This window comes from Electrona antarctica, assembly GCF_951216825.1.
Source record: "Electrona antarctica genome assembly, chromosome: 22".
NCBI classification, from domain to species: Eukaryota; Metazoa; Chordata; class Actinopteri; order Myctophiformes; family Myctophidae; genus Electrona; species Electrona antarctica.
The window spans coordinates 13,449,072-13,470,728 of record NC_136805.1 but is presented as its reverse complement, the minus strand read 5'-3'; the positions used below and the strand labels follow the sequence as shown (position 1 = coordinate 13,470,728).

The 21,657-nt window shown below is 44.6% G+C and overlaps 2 protein-coding genes across 2 annotated transcripts in view; one reads left to right on the top strand and one right to left on the bottom strand.

Annotated features, from left to right (window-relative positions):
* ryr2a (ryanodine receptor 2a (cardiac)) overlaps nucleotides 1-21,657 on the top strand; it is a gene marked incomplete at its 5' end in the record, with an annotated part of 316,463 nt that overhangs the window by 56,732 nt on the left and 238,074 nt on the right. The gene's annotated exons all lie outside the window — the stretch shown is intronic.
* Nucleotides 751-1,446, bottom strand: LOC306915842 (THO complex subunit 7 homolog; the record flags this gene model as incomplete). Its single annotated transcript, XM_079493481.1, has 1 exon — nucleotides 751-1,446. One exon carries the CDS (start codon nucleotides 1,444-1,446, stop codon nucleotides 751-753), a length of 696 nt encoding a protein of 231 aa, XP_079349607.1.

Sequence of the window (21,657 nt, the reverse complement as noted above, 5' to 3'; positions counted from 1 at the left end):
ATGTTGTACTTTAGCTATTGAAAAATAGCAGATCTACAAGCTCATAGCGCGCCACCGAGTGGCGCGCTACGAGCTTGTAGGTCTGCTATTTTTGAAAAATCGAAGAACGACTGACATAGAAACATAGCTTTTTCAGAAAACTGTTTGTTTAGAGCACTAAATAACAACATATGACATCATGTGGCCGATATAAATACATCATGTAACTAATATTGTTTCATACAATGAATAGATGACATGCCACCCCACACATGACGCCCCGAGTGGGCATGCTTTTTATTAACTTTATTATTTAAAAAAATCACACCCATGTGAAGTGAGTGCTCTTATCATCGTACATCATCATACATCATCTCATTCCGGCCAATCAGAATTTGCATCCTCACCTTCGTCTTCTACAGTATGTTTGTGTTTACACAAACACTCAAAATTGTCCATTCAATGTCAATGGCATTTAATGTTTGTGTTAGGACAACGTTTGTGTTTGCACACACACTACAACAGGGTTCCCCAATTAATTTTCCTCGAGGGCCATATTTTGACTTTTTTTTTTTTTTGAAATTCTTCCGCGGGCCGCCAGGGGGCGCTCCGCGGGCCGCAAATGGCCCGCGGGCCGCCTATTGGGGAACCCTGCACTACAAGCTGGACATAGGAGGTGCTATCGCCCCTCAAAAACGTCACAGGGGGCGGACTAGACATACAAACAAAGCGACCCATTGGAGCGGTTAGCACCGCTCAAAAATAGGAGAACTAATGCAGTTCTGCAACACATTCACCATTCTCCATGGGGTCTTCTTTATTGTTTTCATTACTGTCTGACTTCTCATGGCATTCACCACTAGTATCCATGGGGGCTTCCTGAAGGCCTTCATCATTGTCCAATTTCTCGTCGTTCTCCAATGTCTGCTGTAGTTCCTGGATGGTGATGAGGAGCATATGGAACTGCTTCTTCCTCAACTCCAGCTTTGCATCCACGTTGTCGTTGATGTTGGAAAGATGCTGAAGCTCCTTGTCGAGTGCCGCCAACTGCTTTAGTGTTTCATGTCGATCTGGATGCTGCCGAATGACCTTGGCCAGTCCATCGTATTCTTGACGATTCTTGACGATTCTCTTGGCCCCCTGAATCTCCTTCTTGCATTCCGATATCTTCTCGTGTGCAGACGTGATGTTTTCTTCCACATTCTTGTATATTTTCTCATAATTCTCCATCTCCCGGAGGTTCATGTTGTAGACCATCAGTGTCTTCCCCATGGAGAACTCACATTGGGCTAACGTGGCGAGCATCTTCTGGTATTGTGTGAAGCCTTCCTCCGCGGCCCCATGTGGTGAGTGGCACCACGTGATGAAGCTCTTCAGGAGACAATTGATACGTCGATCATCTCCAGCTCCGTCCCCATTAATCAGGAGACGTCTTTGAATAACTTCATCGTCAGTTACAGCTCCCATGTGTGCAAGAGTCTTACTGATATAAACCGTATTGGAAGGCCTTGGCTTAGACTTGATCAAACCCCGGAGGAAGTTGATGATGATCAGTGGAGTGCCTTGTTGAGATTTACCGTGGAGATACGCAGATATGCATCTGCACAGTTATATTTTGCACTTTGTAGCCTATTCTACATCATGACGTTGTCAAACGATGACATCACATATGTGATTATAGTTGTAAAAATCACACCGAGTGAAATGAGGGGCGCTCTGCTTGTCATCGTACATCAATTTATGTTAGCACTGACATTGCTACATAAGGTACATAAGGTGGTCCCTTATTGGCCAAGCGCTCCCACCAACAGGTGATTGGTTAGCCGATTGGCTCGTTTACATATGACATCGTTTACATACATCATCATGAATCATCTCATACTGGCCAATCAGAATGCCTGTTGCCTGTGATTGGTTGGCTGATTTTACATATGACGTACATCTTCCCTTCAATGTCAATGGGGAAGATGTACAAGTTTTAGCGGACATTTGACCGGAATTCCCCTTTCATTGTCAATGGCAAATCTTGAGACGTGTGGGGACAAAAGCTGTTTATAGAAGGGTGCTAGTGCCCCTTAAAAATCACACTTGTGTGAAGTGAGGGCCGCTCTTATCATCATACATCACATTCCGTGCTCAGCCAATCACATCATTTCCATGGTACACACAGACACAAAGCTGGGCTCCCAAAATATCCTAAAACGTCTGGCTAATTGTACTGTTATTATTGAGTGGTGTAAACCACTCCTACAACTGGCTTTGTTAGTTTACGTGTCTGTCTGTCTGTCTGTTCGTACCAAAAAATGAGCATGGTTGCTATGGTCACCCAGTTCACACAGGTGTGATTTCATTACGTCAGACATTACGTCAGACCACAGCTGATCAGTCTATATAAGACTTTACACCACTCAGTTCACACGGGTGTGATTTTTATTATTTTTTTCAATATTTTTCAATATTTTGACAATAATGACAACATTAAATAAAACGGGTACCACTTTGAGAACCTGTTGAATAAGCGGTTGCATCTTGTGGTGCAGTTGTATTGTCAGTCTTGTACTACACGTGGTAGTCTGTATTCCCAGTGGTGTAGTTGTATTGTCAGTCTTGTACTACACGTGGTAGTCTGTATTCCCAGTGGTGCAGTTGTATTGTCAGTCTTGTACTACACGTGGTAGTCTGTATTCCCAGTGGTGCAGTTGTATTGTCAGTCTTGTACTACACGTGCTAGTCTGTATTCCCAGTGGTGTAGTTGTATTGTCAGTCTTGTACTACACGTGGTAGTCTGTATTCCCAGTGGTGCAGTTGTATTGTCAGTCTTGTACTACACGTGGTAGTCTGTATTCCCAGTGGTGCAGTTGTATTGTCAGTCTTGTACTACACGTGGTAGTCTGTATTCCCAGTGGTGCAGTTGTATTGTCAGTCTTGTACTACACGTGGTAGTCTGTATTCCCAGTGGTGCAGTTGTATTGTCAGTCTTGTACTACACGTGGTAGTCTGTATTCCCAGTGGTGCAGTTGTATTGTCAGTCTTGTACTACACGTGGTAGTCTGTATTCCCAGTGGTGTAGTTGTATTGTCAGTCTTGTACTACCCGTGGTAGTCTGTATTCCCAGTGGTGCAGTTGTATTGTCAGTCTTGTACTACACGTGGTAGTCTGTATTCCCAGTGGTGTAGTTGTATTGTCAGTCTTGTACTACCCGTGGTAGTCTGTATTCCCAGTGGTGTAGTTGTATTGTCAGTCTTGTACTACCCGTGGTAGTCTGTATTCCCAGTGGTGCAGTTGTATTGTCAGTCTTGTACTACACGTGGTAGTCTGTATTCCCAGTGGTGTAGTTGTATTGTCAGTCTTGTACTACCCGTGGTAGTCTGTATTCCCAGTGCGTGTGTCACAGCTAAGTGCTACACATGGCAGCTTGTCAGTCCCATGCAGGCCGTAGAGTCACGGACGGACTTTCCATCATGACGTTGAGCAAAGCAGGGATTGTGTCACTTGTGTGGACTGGAATGGGAACAATGGACTGAGCAAAAGTGAAACGAATTAGAATGTATCTGACATATAAGCAGAATAATGTATTGCATGGTCTGGAGTTTGGACTGCATTTGACTGAACTGCGGTTCTAGTTGGACAGGGCTAAATGAGCTAGATGTATTAAGAGTGAGCAGAACAAATCTTGTGGCCCATTGTTTCTCATTACCTTCACTCTCTGATAGAGTAAATGGCCCCGCACACTGAGACATACAAGGGGTAAGCCAAGGCATAGTCTTACCGTAATATATTTTACAGATATTTACAAATGATCATGACTAAACAGCCATTAGGCTACTACCAATAGGCCTGCTTGAAATATTACCAATAGTGGTGAACTGGATTATTTATGTTGCCTATGTTAATGTAAATTAATTGTTATAGGCTACATTGTGTAAAATTTGCCTGTGGACCATTGGGAATGGATTTGAAAAAATCATCACGTAGCTACCCTAAGGATAGCTGTTTTGACTGTTTAATTATGACATTTATTGTTTTATATAGCCTACTACTGTATCAAATCAAATCAAATCAAACTGTATTTGTATAGCACCTTTACAACAGCCAAAGCTGACCAAAGTGCTGAACAGAGTGAAACAAGACAGTAGAGCATAGCAATATAAAACAATGAAAAGAGACAATAAAATATAAAACAGAGCATACAATAGCACAGAGCTGGAAATCAATATACAGGTAAATCATTGATGACATTTATGTTTTATTTTTAATCCTTGTAAATTGTAAATCCTTCAAGAGTCCACATCAGACTTAATTCATCTTAGTGAATCTGAACCTGATGTAACCCACCTCGGATACATTACGTTTACACAATGTGTGTCTGACTGAAGTTTTAGAATTGACTTGACACTTTTTGATCGATCAGATATCAGAGAAGTATAATGATAATACTGTCGATGAGGCACATACTAGATATTGATTTGACTGTCCACAACCACAAGGACAGTGTGTTTAATTTGATTGAGCTGGACTCATGTTTTTGAGTCTGGATTTACACCTAGTGCTGCCTCTAAAAGTCTCCCAGAAAACATCAGCTTGAATGATTGTGACACTGTTCCAATGGAACGGTGATGGATCACGACCAATCGGTGACACTGAATCTTTAACGATGTCGTCCAATCTGACCGCGGCCATTCGATGGGAGGGAATGGGCGTTATGGCACCATAAGGCTGTTGATTGGTCCAAAAATCACACCCGTGTAAAGTGAGGGGCGCTCTTATCATCGTACATCATCATGACGTAACATGTCGATTTGTTCAGACACATATGACATAAATTCTCCATTCATTGTCAATGGGAATTGTGTGTGTGTGTGTGTGTGTGTGTGTGTGTGTGTGTGTGTGTGTGTGTGTGTGTGTGTGTGTGTGTGTGTGTGTGTGTGTGTGTGTGTGTGTGTGTGTGTGTGTGTGTGTGTGTGTGTGTGTGTGTGTGTGCGCGCGCGCATGCGATCATTTTTTGTGAGTGAGATAATGAGACACAGAAAGACGGGATGATGAAAGGGGGTGCAAGCATGATATTAGTAGCGTACTCACAGTAGGCCTACAGTAGAACTCACAGAACAATTGAACCTCACACGTGGAACAGTTATTCTCAAACTTGTTAATTTCAATGACCCCCAGTTTGATATGTAGTGTATAGGACAATTCTTTATCTCTGTGGCCCCAATGGGCGACTGTGGCTCAAGAGGTAGAGCAGGTCGTCCAATGATCCATGGGTCGGCGGTTCGAATCCCGGCTCCTCCTGTCTACATGTCGAAGTGTCCTTGGGCAAGACACTGAACCCCAAATTGCTCCCGATGTGCTGGTTGGTACCTTGCAAGGCTTCCGCCGCAATCGGTGTATGAATGTGTGTGTGAATGGGTGAATGTAATGCACAATCTATGTAAAGCGCCTTGGATAAAGGCGCTATATAAATGCACCATTTACCATTTAATCTGCACAGCAAGATTCTCAGTGTTAATTTAACTGAGAGTGTACAACTACACATGGAACCAAATGGACAAGTTTGTACACTCTGAGTGTCCATTTGTTGGTAACTACAGTAGCATGCTGGGGAGACCCAGCTCATCATCGCTTTCTCCATTTGTTACTGTGTCTTATTTCTCTGTCTGTACCGCTCCCAGTCTTTCCCTCCCTACAGTAGGCCTATCTTCCATTCCCCCATCCTCTCTCTCTCTCTCTCTCTCTCTCCACCTTCGGGCAGAAACCTAATATCTTGTTTGTTTGTCTTTTGGTAAATGAATGGCTAATGCCCTGTGCCAACAGTTTGTATTATATCCGCTATATTTTAGCTATTATTAAAACATTTGGAAAGTGAAAGTGGTTAAGTGTGTCTGAGGGTTTTATAATATCAAACCAATCAAATGAGCTATTAACAAGAGCTTGGAACTAAATATTTAACTACATTGGATCCATTGGAACGCAGTTCTTTTTCCCTCTCTCTCCTGAGAGGTATCCGTTCTGGGACATACAAGGGTTCCACCTGACAGAGGAAATGTAAGCGTTGTTTGTAAACTCAATCTCACACATGAACTCCCATGAGTGACAGGATGCCTGCCATGCAGCATTCTGCATCTCCTCCCTGTCGCCATGGAGATGTTGACTCAGAAACACTGTCCCTGGCTGGGTATCTACTGCCAGACGCTCTGAGAAGGGGTGTGTGTGTGTGTGTGTGTGTGTGTGTGTGTGTGTGTGTGTGTGTGTGTGTGTGTGTGTGTGTGTGTGTGTGTGTGTGTGTGTGTGTGTGTGTGTGTGTGTGTGTGTGTGTGTGTGTGTGTGTGTGTGTGTGTGTGTGTGTGTGTGTGTGTGTGTGTGTGTGTGTGTGTGTGTGTGTGTGTGTGTGTGTGTGCTCGGTAAGAACATCACACAAGTGCATGCATGGTTGGGTGTGTGCGTGTGTGTGCGTGCCTGCGTAAAAGCGATCCCACTCCCACTGACAGAATGTGATAGTTCTGGGTTCAACTGCAGTCCAATTTGACTGGATTCACAATCATATTGCTCTCAACTCGCAGCATACTGTATCTGTCCCTAGGCTGGAGACTGCAGATTCAGCTATATATCATGCAGGATCATGACATATTATATCCCACCCAGTGTTTTCCACACTGCCACACAAATGTACAGTAGCAGAGGGTGTGAGTGGATGGCCTGCCACTGCCATACAGTTGTAATAGATGCTGGGTAGTAGTACAGTTTCCCAAGCCTTTTCAGCTGGAGAATCAAAACAGACCTGATGATGAGGGTCAAACGACCGAAACGTCGACCTAATAAAGAGCAACATTTTTTAAGTTCCAGACAGTGTGTGGGACCTTTTTCTTAGATTGTATTATCAGAGATTTACGGAGCCACTGAGTGTCCACTGAAAGAGAAAAAAATGGAATTATTAACTTGAGCGCTCAAGTTCTCTCTCAATGGCCACTCCTGGGCTGCGTACAGTTCCCCTAATGAACATTTGCACCTTTTTACTACGGATCTGTCACCAACCTTTGAGGTGTGCATCGACCTTCTGCGAAAAGTTTGAGTTTATTTTTTCAAAATTATCAGGAAACGATTTTGAAAAATGTTTTGGGGAAAAAATATAGTATTTGTAAGAAACGTAAAAAGGGAATATTTTCCCTGACATATGGGTTTGTGACCCAAAACTGGTTCCATTGCTTGGGAGCCGGTGGTGTAGGAGAATAGTGTTAGTAAGCCAAAATAGAAGTGAGGAGACGTCTACAGTACAGTGCATGTTATGTGACGCATAAATGGTGCATTTCGTCTCCTTTATCCACCATTCCGAAACCAAATGGACCCGTTTAAGCTCTCAAGAGTTAAATCATCTGCATTACTTAATACACAAGACGTCTATATTATTAGAGAATGGAATTGTGGACAAATCCTATCCAACGATAACAAAATTCTTTAGTTTTGTGTCAGCAAGTCTAAATGTCATCAAATGGTGGTCCGTGGCTCAAATAGTCGGCTAAATCAACTGTAGATTTAGTTGCCTAAAATCGTATGATATCTAGTCGACTAAAACTAGACTGACACTAAAACATTTAAGTTGACTAAAAAATGTGACTAAAGCTAAATTAAAATGTATTCAAATGACTATGACTAACATCAAAATGTGCTGTCAAAATCAACACTTTTGGCTGTCTGTGTTGTGTGAAGGCCGTCTGAAGGTGCTCTACAATAGCTACCACTGACTGTGCGTGGGCTTCTTCCATGGTCCTGGATGCCAGGCGCATGGGGAGATGTGTCACCTCTACCAGATATAGCGCCAATGACAGATTTGTTCTTTGTACAGTACAGTACAGGCTCCAGCTATTTCCTCCAAAATATCCCCATGGAATCTTAAGTGTCAGTTTTCTTTCGCTGAAGCATGGACTATAGATAAGACTGGAGTTGGGGTCTTTCACGACACGATGGTTCTGCATGCTACAGATGCACACAGTATGAGGTACAGATGCACACAGTATGAGGTACAGATGCACACAATATGTGGTACAGTAGCTGACACCGAGCATGGTCCATCCATAAGCTGGACCATATGTGTCTCTGTGGCTTTACACAGCAGCTGGCCTCACTATCTGTCCTCTCTAATTCTCTCTCTAGTTTTGTGTTTTTTGAGAGGCGCTATTAGTTTTTAGCTATTAGTGTAGATTGTCGCCTTACACAAACATTAAATTCCCATTGACAATAAATGGGAAACTTACATTATGTGGACGAGCAAATCGGCAATTTTTGTCCTACACTAGGATTAAATTCCCATTGACGATGATAAGAGCGCCCCTCACTTCACACGGGTGTGTTTTTCTTTTTCTGTCTATCTCTGTAGTTTTTGAGGGGCGCTATTCAGCTATAGTGTTGATTTTTGTCCTAACACAAACATTAAATACCGGCATTGTGCCATCATATGTGGACGAGCAAATCAGCTCCAGCCTCCTACACAGAGATTAAATTCCCGTTGACAATGAATGGATGATGTAGGATGATAAGAACACCCCTCACTTCACATGGGTGAGATTTTCTCTCAGTAGATAGATATGATGTATGTACAGTAGATATAGATCTAAGATCTACTATTTCTCTGTCATATGATAGTCTTATAAAGTATAGTGGTTAAGCCACCACTCACTGTTGCATCTCCCTCTCTTTCTGTCTGACTCTATCGTGTCTCTCTCTCTCTCTCTCTCTCTCTCTCTCTCTGGTGGCAGCCCGCATCAGGGTAGAACATGCCTACTACAGGACGGTGGACAATCTGGAAACTTTTGGTGCAACATGGGCTGTGGGAGGGGTGCTGTGTATGGTGGGGGAGCATGGGGAACTAATTCTCTCGTTTTAATGTTAAATATTTATTCGTAAGTTTTAATGAAGCATGTGTAATGATGTGATTTGGTGCTGAGGTGCGGAAATTTTCAATAAAGGTACCTTTAAATCTCTCTCTCTCTCTCTCTCTCTATGTGTCTCCGTCTCCCCACAACCATTTCTCACATTCCAACAATCCCTCTCTTTAGCAGCTAAATTTAATCCCCCTGCTCCTTATCTTCCCTTACACTGTCTATTAGCTCTCCTTTCTCTCATCTATGGGTCTATTCCTGCTCCCACATATCACACAGCAGCGTTCATCCCCTCTCTCTCCACAGTGTCTTGTGGTCTCCCTGTATCTTCTCTGCTCCCCACGGAGGCTCCGTCTCCATTCACGTCCCTGTGTGGAGGCTTTAGCGCAGGCAGGGATTTGTCCAGAGAGGCCTGGTGTGTGTTGTAATTACACAGATATATCTGGGATCCTGTCAGGAATGACACCGGGTGGGGACCCCTGATGACAATAGCAGGAATCCCTCCCACAGGCGGGGTTTAGCCTCACTGTGTGCATGTGTGTGCGTGCGTGCCTGTGTGCCTGCGTGTGTGTGGGCAGTGCATTTTAGTCATAATCCTTAGAATTGGACAGAATTAGGGCTTCTGTCCAAAGCTTAAGAGTTGGCATGCTAACGTTCTGACTGTTTACTCCTTTTTAATAGTCCTTCATGGTTAGAGTGGAAGGTTGTGGGTTCGAACCCTGCCTGGGGTCGACGTCAGCAAGGGCACGGGTTCCTATAACGTCAAATCAAATGGGTTCAGATCTGAGCCAAGTCTCCTGAGGAGGCGCATCTGAAGCCTGTCCTGGACGGGGGTATCCGGACGTAAAAACAAATCCATCCATCCATATGGCGAGTCAGTGGAAATTCAACAATTCTTTATTGTGCCTTTGATTTTAATTTACAGTAACTTAAGTTACTGTAACGTTGCGTTGTTTTATGCATTTTAAAGTGTGGATTGATTAGAAAAGCCTAGCCATGTCGCTGGAGGAAAATATTTTTTCATGAACCAAATTTGTTTTACAGTACCTGTCATTATTGAGTCAATAATTCAGGTACTGTAAATTCATGACTTACAAACAACAAATGTAAACCGACGTATGACAACTGTGACCTCTGAAAATAAAGCAATTAACGGCAAGATCTTTTATGAATATGTTTACCATATGTATGGCGGAAGCTGTGAATAGACAATGATATGTATTTAGGCCAGTATGGTCGTTTAACGTGAGATAACATGGATACCTTTAGCCCCCCCGCCCCGCCCCGCCCCGTCCCCCCCATCACATCCACACGCTAAGTGTTGAGGGAGCATGAGGGAGTGTTTGATTTGCGTTGTGGATTGAGGCTGCCTCGGGATGGCTGCTAACCAGGAGGCTATTGGCATGCTCTAATCGACCAGGACCAGGGTCAGTTACTTTGGAGACAGATGAAGTGCGCTTGATTTGTCCTTTCTTTCACGCAGACCAAACTTCAGTGGCCTACTCCCTCGGATTGTGTGGGCTGATGGTCTTAACCAAGCACACCTCAAGTATTGACCGCGTTCTTTTATTGAGCATGAGGAGTTAACCTCACATCAGCAATGGCCCAATTAACCCCTCCCTCTGCACTAATAACCAGATAGAGTCTAAATCACTGCTTTTGAGAACCACTGCTTTAGACTCCAGGGGGTGCCCAGCAAAATGTGTTAATATAGCATCAGAATACGTTTAACCACTCTAACCCTTTATACATTGGTTATTTTCAAAAGAAACCTTGAAAAAGGCAAATGAGAGTCTGTGGCCAAATGCATATTAATTTGTGGTCCTTGACATGAAAATGTTAATCCAGAGCATTACATTCACCCATTCACACACACATTCAGTTACCGAGGAGGAAGCCATGCAAGGCACACCGGGAGCAATTAGGGGTTCACTTCAACACAAACTCTGGAGGAGCCCAGGATCGAACTGGGAACCTCTCGTTTGGCTGTTCTACCAGCCATTCTACCCCTGAGTCACTGCCGCCCCATTCCCATAGCCTATATATAGGCTTATATTTGTATATTGGCAGAGGCAAGGAGGCAACCAGGTGCTCAGGAGGTGTGCAGGTATAACAAATGTAAAAATAGTAAAAAGGTGCTCCTGGGATCAATCGGGATAACACAACCTTTTATTTAGAAACAATATACAAATATATCGATATAGAACAAAGAGGAGATCCGGGCACACTTAATGTTAAAAGGAGGAAAACTTTATTGAACCGACATGTTTCGACCTATACGGTCTTCATCAGGGCCCTGATGCCCGGATCTCCTCTTTGTTCTATATCGTTATATTTGTATATTGTTTCTAAATAAAAGGTTGTGTGCTTAGGGTTCAGCATCCTGTCCATAGAAGAAAGCCCACCATGTGACCTGTACACCTCTTACACATTGCCTCCATGTCCGAGTCATTTGACATTATCTGGCTCTCTGTCATGGACTTTATTGATCCCATAAGGCAGATAGTCTCTCTCAGGCTACTGTAGTGTTGGGCAGAACTAAAGATAAGCGAGAGACTTTCTTGGGATCATCCATACACAAATATTTGTTTGTAATGTGCAAAGCATTTTGATGTGGACAGGGGGCGAAATGAAAGATGAGATGAGATATACTTTATTGATCGCTGAAGGGAAATTGAGGTGTTATCGCAGCATAATGTGATAAAAAAATATATATACCAGACAAAAAAAACAATAAGACAAAAAAACAACTATACTCAACAATGCACAGGAAGGGGATACGGTGGCGCAGTCGATAGCGCTGTCACCTCACAGCTAGAAGGTCCTGGGTTCGATTTTCTTTTTTCAAAATGATTTAATAGCATATGCAGACTCTTCACATACTAGAGCATGTCTGAAATAAGTGTAAATATGAAATAAATGCTTAAACATGTAGCTAGGTGTAATGTTAGAGACCACAGGAGTGAACCTTTCAAGCCTGTTTTCTCAACTCGCTGTTTTCTTTTTCTTTTCAAATATGTTTTTATTGAGAACAGATTGTTGTAGTAATTTGAAAAATGGAAAACATCTGAAAGAAAATGTCGTACAGTCAACCATATCAGTGGTATCCTGTCTATTAATTGTTTCTACTCAAGTAATGGACAAGGGGCAGCCAAACCTTATCAAATTGTCTCCCTGTTTCTCAGGAAATACCTTATTCTCTCAAGATGAAGCGTACTAGTCATTTCATTTAGCCAATGCTTAAATGCAGGAGCCTCCTCCTTTTTCCAGTGCGTCAAAAGTCGTTTTTTTGACGGACCACAACTCGCTGTTTTCTGACATTACTCTATAAGCCATATCTCCAAAACTGGTGGGTCAAACTGATCAACCAATATGTCAATTTGAAGCTATGATTCCCTGCTTTCATATGAGACGAAAAAACAAAAAATATTTTTTTTTCCAATGGCAGTAGTCACATATAGTCCCTGGACCAGCTGACTAAGGGGGCATCCCTGTAGGTTTTCTCTATGATTAAGGGCTATGTTATGGAGGTCAGTCCGTTGCTCTCCCCATGTTGGCAGAGCGAGTGTAGTGCCCAGGATTACATTAGATATAATAATTTACACTAGGTGAAGAAATGTGGTTACAAAAATGTGGGATAAAAAATAAATAAATGTACAAGCAGAGATACTATATTACTGCCATTAAATTACAACTATTGTTATTAAGTTCCTTTTTATCTTTTTAGATTGCAAAACCGGTATGCTTTGTTGACACTTGACTTGCCTCCGTCTTGATGCTACACTGAATAATTTAGTTTATTTGATAATCTAATACTTTCTCAGACCCCCCCCCCCCCCCCCCCCCCAACACCAGACAAAAATATGTTGTTTGTTTACGTTTGTTTCTAATTGAGTGTCATTGCCAGCGACGGAAGCGTTGCTTTTGCTCGGCCAAGAAATGTCTCTGTGATGCGATTAATCTCTTATTAACTTAACGGACAATTATGGGTGCAATTTCATTAAGCTCTATTGGAGCTTTTGCCAGAAAGCTTGACAGGGTGATATGTGGGTGGACAGAGACTGTTGGAACCCAATTTGATGACTCATAGCAATGTAAATATGTATTTATAATGAGTTACTTTACAAAATTATATATACTAGACCGATGCCCGGCTGTAGTGCACTGAGTCAGTAACAATGGGGAGATCCATGCCCCACCGGGCTATGCAATACCCGTTGTACCCGTGTCAGAGTACCCGTTCCACCCATCAGTCTGTGTCCCTTTTATGCCCATATATGGAAATGTCTGTATCTGTCTCTCTGTGTCCTTTATGCCTATGGAGGCATGCCCGAATATGGAGTGTTGTGATGTCAGAACAGGCCAGCTCCATATATGGAGATTGGGCAGGGGCCCATGTCCAGAACCCGGGCAAGAGGCCCTTTGTGGCGGTTCTGGACAACCGTGGTTCCGACGGACTCAACGCCGGGCACTGCACTCCCTGTGGGGGTGTGGAAAGCGTGTGTCGAATTTGAAGTCGGCGGAGCGAACGGTTCTCAAGTTACGTGCATTTCAGCCGTACACACAGACAGAGACATGGTGCATATACAGTATATATATTTATATATAGTATATTTCTCTAGTTTTGTACACCACCATTGTACTACAAAGTAAAATACAGGGTATACTGTATGTGGTTAATCAGACTAATCGATTTTGTTGATTTTTATTTTTTTTTTATTATTATTTTTTTAAACACACCATTATTCGATTAATGAGCGAGATTAAGTCAGTTATTGGTTTGATATATTTTTGGTAATAAATTGCCCAGCCCAGGATTGATGTTATTGAACAATGACATGCGTGTTTACCTCTTCATGCAGGCTATCAGTAGATGGCTTTTTCTATTTCTATTTGTGTGTGTTGGGCTGGAGGTGACCTTTTCACTCAGAGATGTGTTTTGGGTGAGCAGCGGTGAGTCACTTATCACTGCAGAGTGACGTCATGTTGTACTAGTTTTCGGTGGTCACTGGTCACCTTATCACCTAAAACTGGAGTATGAATAGGCCTTAAGTCTCTCTCCCTCTCCCTCTCCCTCTCCCTCTCTCTCTCCCTCTCCCTCTCCCTCTCCCTCTCCCTCTCCCTCTCCCTCTCCCTCTCTCTCTCTCTCTCTCTCTCTCTCTCTCTCTCTCTCCCTCTCCCTCTCTCTCTCTCTCTCCCTCTCCCTCTCACTGCGCAAAAAGCTTGGAATACGGATGTGTATATTACAGGAAACTCCCGTTAAACTTTCTAACAAACTCCCGTAAACTCCCGAATTGTACCATCACACCTGTATATTACCGTATAACTGTATACGCTGCTAAACTTGAGGTTTACGGGGAAAATACAGTTCCCGTAATTGCCCGTTAACTCCTCTTTTCACGCAGTGGATCTCTCCCTCTCTCTCTCTCTTTTCAATTCAATTCAAAGGAGCTTTATTGGCATCAGAAAACATACGTTTACATTGCCAAAGCAAAAGCGGAAGAAAACAATAAAATAAACATGTAAACAGAGCTGTGTTACATTAACACCTTTGAGTAATAATATCTTGTGAAAGTATAAAAAGATTTTCTGTCAGAGATAGTTATACATCCATATAGGAGACGCTTTATACTTTTGAAACTTGACAGCAGTATTTAAATGTTTTTGCATTAATTTGGATGTAAACATTTGCGTGATTTTCAAACTCTCCTTGGGTGATTGTAATCCATGGGTATGTATGTCTCTGATGTCTTGGTACAGTGGGCAGACGGTTAGGAAGTGTAGCTCAGTCCCTACCTTGTTTTGTGTGTGTGTGTGTGTGTGTGTGTCTCTCTCTCTCTCTCTCTCTCTTAAACCCTCCACCAATGACCGGACTGCGTGCGTGCGTGCGTGCGTGCGTGCGTGCGTGCGTGCGTGCGTGCGTGCGCACACAGTCATCCTGCTGTAATTTTTATTGACTTACATGAGCAAACACATGAATACTCACAGAATAGCATGCACACATGCGCACACACACACACACACACACACACACACACACACACACACACACACACACACAGGACACCAGCAGACCGTTGATGAAAAGTCTTATCTAGCAGATAGACCAGGAATGTAGCAGTAGCTTGAAATTAACGACTTCACTGTGGCCATGTATTATTAGAAATGATTGTCATGTGATTATGGTGCGTGCATGCGTGCGTGTGTGTGTGCGTGCTTACAGTATGTACATGCGTTTGTGGATGAGACTTTGATGAGTAATGATCCCATTCACTCAATATACCTGTAGGTCTCAAAATCACACTAAACAACCACAAAGGCGGCACCAATTAGAATAAAAACGAGGCCATGTCCAGTATTGATTACAATTAAATCGTTAGTTGCAATTATTTGAATGACAATGAATCGTCAAGTAAATGTCATGATCGTGACAGACGTCGAGTAGAACAGCTAAACGGAGATGGAGCAAGTCTCTCAGCGATCACGAGGACGTCCCACGCTAACATACGTGGATGTACTCAAGAGCGATGCAGGAGTGCAAAGCACCAACGAACTGGCCAGATGTATGGAGGACCGGGATGACTGGAAACGACGATGGAGGGCTCGTCTGAGGACGACCTAGATCTCAGCGTCAGTTTTCTCAACATCTTTCAACGTCTGTCAACAAGCTGGTGGCTGCTGTCTGCCATGTGTTTCGGTTCCTTTGTGTGTAGACAAACTCCAGTGTTTCCTCAGTTGATAATAGGCTCTACGCACAGCAGTCATATTGGAACAAAATTGGGCCTCTTCCTTCCTTCACAGGTCTTACCAATTATTCTAATTATATAAGGCTCTGTTCTGTTTAGTGTTGCACAGTGTTTCTTTTTTATTTCATGGACCCCCCCCCCCCCATAACTCTGGGGTCCATTTGGTTCCACTTGTACACTCTGCAACCGTAAGGGGCCATTTGGAACCCCCGGCCCCCCAAGGAATCATGAGGGTACGGGTACCTGCGGACCACGCTTTGACACTGCAGTCTTTCCAGTGAGCCGACATGCACAATATCGGCACCTTGACTCTGTTGGACCGAAATCGGAAACAAAGTATATGATTTGTAAGACCCTTTCACGGGACTCATTCTTTCCCAGGTGTTTCGCCCAGGTGGACGCGGTTTTGATGTTAGGTTTAGACAACATTTCTCTGAGGTTAGGGTTAAGGTTAGGTTTCTGGTTTAAGGACTTCAGTGTTTTGTACCATACAATTGTATGTATATAAGTACAGAACAAAGAATGTTTGCTTTTCGCCAGCATAGTGTTTGGGAGGTTACGATTAAAGTTAGTTTTTTGTGAGGTTAGGGTTAGGTTTAGGCATATAATCATGCACACCTGGGTGAAACACCTGGGAAAGAGGGAGTCCCATTCTTTCACACTGTCCGAGGTGCCGTGCACACTATTGAAACGAAATCGCTCTCTCTGTTCCGGGGGGAGAGGGGGGGGGGGCAGAGCAGCTCGCAAGTCATTTTCAATGGGAGTCATTGGGTTTCACAGAGAAGCTCTGCTCCATGGGGGGAGGAGGGCAGAACACAGCCATGGAGCAGAGCTGCTCTGTGAAACCCAGTGACTCCCATTGAAAATGAATTGCACAGAGAGAGCGATTTTGTTTCAATAGTGTGTACGGAGCCCGAAGAAGCCGAGTTTCGTCCATGTTTGACATGTTCTTTGTCTCTTAAGCAAAGAGGTTTCATGCTAGCCGTGTTGATTGGTCAGCTGCCATATAACCCCTTGGGAAGACACGTCTTTAGCTTGTGTCGATTGGCCAGCTGCCATATCAGCCCCTAGGAGTTATGTAGTATGGCAGCCGACCAAACAACACAAGATTATCACCCTCTCAGGTGTTGTGCCAATTCCCAACACATGTGTACTGGAGGGCCCCTGTCACTGCTACCCCAGCAGCCTAGGGCCCCTGTCACTACCCCAGCAGCCTAGGGCCTCTGTCACTACCCCAGCAGCCTAGGGCCCCTGTCACTACCCCAGCAGCCTAGGGCCCCTGTCACTGCTACCCCAGCAGCCTAGGGCCCCTGTCACTGCTACCCCAGCAGCCTAGGGCCCCTGTCACTACCCCAGCAGCCTAGGGCCCCTGTCACTGCTACCCCAGCAGCCTAGGGCCTCTGCCACTACCCCAGCAGCTTAGGGCCTCTGTCACTGCTACCCCAGCAGCCTAGGGCCTCTGTCACTACCCCAGCAGCTTAGGGCCTCTGTCACTACCCCAGCAGCCTAGGGCCCCTGTCACTGCTACCCCAGCAGCCTAGGGCCTCTGTCACTGCTACCCCAGCAGCCTAGGGCCTCTGTCACTACCCCAGCAGCTTAGGGCCTCTGTCACTACCCCAGCAGCCTAGGGCCCCTGTCACTGCTACCCCAGCAGCCTAGGGCCTCTGTCACTACCCCAGCAGCCTAGGGCCTCTGTCACTGCTACCCCAGCAGCCTAGGGCCTCTGTCACTACCTCAGCAGCCTAGGGCCCCTGTCACTGCTACCCCAGCAGCCTAGGGCCCCTGTCACTGCTACCAATATTCAATATAACTTTACATGAATTGCTCAGCCTTTATTTTGACCTGACAGTGAGATGTTTCCCACAGAATACAGTAAGACACAGCTCATGCAGTGGAACACTGTTTCCACCTCCTCTGTGTCTCTTTCTACACCCTCCGTCCCTTCACTTTGTGTGTCTATCCTACTGTAGTTGACCTCACGTGATTTCTATTTTTCTTTTCTATCTCTTTTCTCTACTCCTTGGTTCCATGACTTGCAGATATATGTTAACATAAAAGTATAACAAACTGAAAGAATGTCACCCCGCTGCAACAACAGCTGTTTCCTTATTTGCCCTGTAGCTAACTGTGTTAGTGAATGTGATGAATAGCCTGCAAATGTGTGCGTGCCGTGCGTGCATGCGTTTTCATGACCATGAGAGACCACATGCTTCTTTCTATGCTTGTGTCATTTTACTTTGCGGTTGTGTGTGTGTGTGTGTGTGTGTGTGTGTGTGTGTGTGTGTGTGTGTGTGTGTGTGTGTGTGTGTGTGTGTGTGTGTGTGTGTGTGTGTGTGTGTGTGTGTGTGTGTGTGTGTGTGTGTGTGTGTGTGTGTGTGTGTGTGTGTGTGTGTGTGTGTGTGTGTGTGTGATCCTGCATCTGATGTGCGTGTGTGCTAGTGTCTCTTCTTTTCCATTGTGTCTATCTAGTGGCATTATAAATCACACATACTGAGTTCTCTAAAACGCACACACACACACACACACAGCATGTAGCGCTAGTCATTTGCAGAGAGATACAGGGTGTGTATGTGGACAGTGACCTTTAGAGACAGAGAGAGATGAAATGGAGCAGTGGAATGGGATGGAGTGAAGGTCAGAGGTCACATGAGCCAGAGCCTGTTATTACTGTAAAATCATCAGGGTTACTTTAACGCTCATGATGCCAAGACGCTTCATAACCAGATGATTTTACCCCGAAGGTCGCCATACCCATCATATGGCGGGTTATAAGGTTTATATCAATTCCAAGCAGCCGAAGCTCAACACTAACCTTTCGTGCTGCCCAGGCTGCTAGACAGCGCCTACGTTCTTCCCATCATGAGGATCAATGCGCGCGCACCCCATACGGTTCCACTCATTGTCGTTTCTTTGCTGCTTGTTTTCTCAGAGAAATACTCCAAAGTTGTTGTTTTTGTCCAATCCGCCCGACGTTCAATAGTGATTTTTGATCGCATCGCGCCCGCCATATTACCGTTTGTGAAAACGAAGACATGTCGGCTGCTGCTCGTACAACTTTTTGCCTGGCTGCCTGCGGTAATTTCACATGAACACCAGGGGGCGATGCAAGTGTTAACCTCCTTTTTCTCTCCTACTCCTTTCCTGCATTTTCTCACCTCACCTCACCTCCACACATGTGTGTGGAGGTCTCTCTCTCTCTCTCTCTCTCTCTCTCTCTCTGTGTGTGTCTCTCTCTCTCTCTCTCTCTGTGTGTGTGTGTGTGTGTGTGTGTGTGTGTGTGTGTGTGGGTGGGTGCGTGTGTGTGCCGTGTGCGTGCGTGCGTGCGTGCGTGCGCAAGAGTATAGTGAGCTTTTGTGTGCTTGATTCAGATGGTCTCAGTGACATGCCATCTGCCTCTTAACACATCCTGCTGACAGAACGGAGTCAGTGACACACACACACACACACACACACACACACACACACACACACACACACCCCGACCCGGTCTCACCCAAACACGGCGACATACTGTAACACAGATTGGCAATTCCGTACATGCACGCCTAGAAAACCCCAAATTCCGTACATATTACACTGAAATCCTCCCCATAGATAGACCGTGACGGAGGGGCGCCGTCTCCACCAAACTTGAGCCACGAGAGACACCACAGAGCGCGCTAAAGCGTGCACGTTGCCATGTCGAGCATTGCCAAGTTCGGTAGAGCCTCAGCCCCGTCCGCGTTGTAACCCAATAGCACAGAATCGTAAAAGAAATGTCAAACCCGACATCACCCAAAATAGCACGGAATGGCAATTCCGTACGTGCAATACACCACTGTCGCGTACAGTACGCCTCTGTCGCGTACAATACGCCTCTGTCGCGTACAATACGCCTCTGTCGTGGTCAAAACAGTAGTAGTGTATAATATGTACATATTTTGGGGTTTTCTAAGTGTGTATGTATGGAATAGTAACTTTAAGAAGAAAGCGAGAGCAAGCACTCAGTTGAATAGTTCCATGTAGTGATGTAACGGGTGCACGGTTCTGGAAGGTATACACTGAAGGAATAAACTCACGTTATCCGTTAGGATTCTTGTTTTATTTCAGTTTTCCCCAGCAGGTGTAACAACAGACAGACGGACGTTTCGGCCGGGTGGCCTTCTTCAACTTTAATCTCAATCTGATTAAGGTTGAAGAAGGCCACCCGGCCAATCCGTGCTATTTCAGTGAGATCGGGCTCCACACACACACACACACACACACACACACACACACACACACACACACACACACACACACACACACACACACACACACACACACACACACACACACACACACACACACACACACGTCCGCATGTTAGAAGTCCTGACCAGGGAAAAAAAGAGTCTTCTTTCAGAGCGGTTTTAATCAACATCTGCGTTTATTCCAACCATGCCCTCATTTTGTTGTTGCTCTCTTTTCCCCTGTTATTTCCCATTAGAGGCGGCATATGTAATAAACCCCGCTCTCCATTTACATTTTGCCCTTCAGATGTGAAATTAGCATTGTGTGAGAAATGAACTGATTTCATGCTCCACTGATAATGGAGTATATATTAGTACCATCCTTTGAAATGATTCAAAAGTGTGTCAACCATTGCACTATTACATCCACTGCATTTCACTGCATCTTCACAATTTCTCATCATTTAATCAGTTTTTGTTGGTACGCGCTCACATACAGTAATAATAATAATGGATTGCATTTTCTACTTGCACTACGTGCCTACTCAAAGTGCTTACAATGGTCCATTCATTCATACATTCACACACCAATGGTGGCAACCACTGGAGGCAAGGTGGGGTTCAGGGTCTTGCCCAAGGACACTTCGACATGTGGACAGGAGGAGCCGGGATTCGAAATGCCGACCCACGGATCATTGGACGACCTGCTCTACCTCCTGAGCCACAGCCGCCCGATAATAAGAGCAGCCCTTACCCTTACTAGGTCAACCCAGCCTGGTGAAGATATGTGCTCTCAGGAGCGCCCTTTTCTCATGTAGTGGGAGTGGGAGTGATTTGTATGTATGTAGGTCTGTTTATCAAGGTTCAAGGTTCAAGTTTATTTAGTGTCCCCGAAGGGCAAATTGGGTTGCAGCATAGACGTACATTAAACAATGAGACAAGTACACATAAACAACAGTTCACATAGCAGATCATACCAAAGTACAAAGGTGCACATAACCAATAAAGTGCAGGCGTTAAAGTGCTATGCCATAGTATTATATTATACTACAGCAACTGAACAGTTACCTTTACCTTTTCGTCTTGTGTTATTTTACCTCTCTGTCTCTCTCTCTTGCTTTTCTTCATCCCTTGTCAAGTCATTGTTGTACAGTATGTCTCTCTCCACCTGTCTTCTGTATGTTTCACAACGCTTCCATCTGGTTCTCTCTCTCCACCTGTCTTCTGTATGTTTCACAACGCTTCAATCTGGTTCTCTCTCTCCACCTGTCTTCTGTATGTTTCACAACGCTTCAGTCTGGTTCTCTCTCTCCACCTGTCTTCTGTATGTTTCACAACGCTTCAATCTGGTTCTCTCTCTCCACCTGTCTTCTGTATGTTTCACAACGCTTCAGTCTGGTTCTCTCTCTCCACCTGTCTTCTGTATGTTTCACAACGCTTCAGTCTGGTTCTCTCTCTCCACCTGTCTTCTGTATGTTTCACAACGCTTCCATCTGGTTCTCTCTCTCCACCTGTCTTCTGTATGTTTCACAACGCTTCAATCTGGTTCTCTCTCTCCACCTGTCTTCTGTATGTTTCACAACGCTTCAATCTGGTTCTCTCTCTCCACCTGTCTTCTGTATGTTTCACAACGCTTCCATCTGGTTCTCTCTCTCCACCTGTCTTCTGTATGTTTCACAACGCTTCCATCTGGTTCTCTCTCTCTCGGTCCTGTCAGAGGAGGATTCATTCTGCAGTAGTGCAGCAGAGATCAGATGAGGTTGTGCAGTGTTGCATGTGCAGGATTGGGACATACGCTTTATCCCCGTACCACCCTCTCTCTGTCTCCATCTCTCCTTTTCTGTCTCTCCT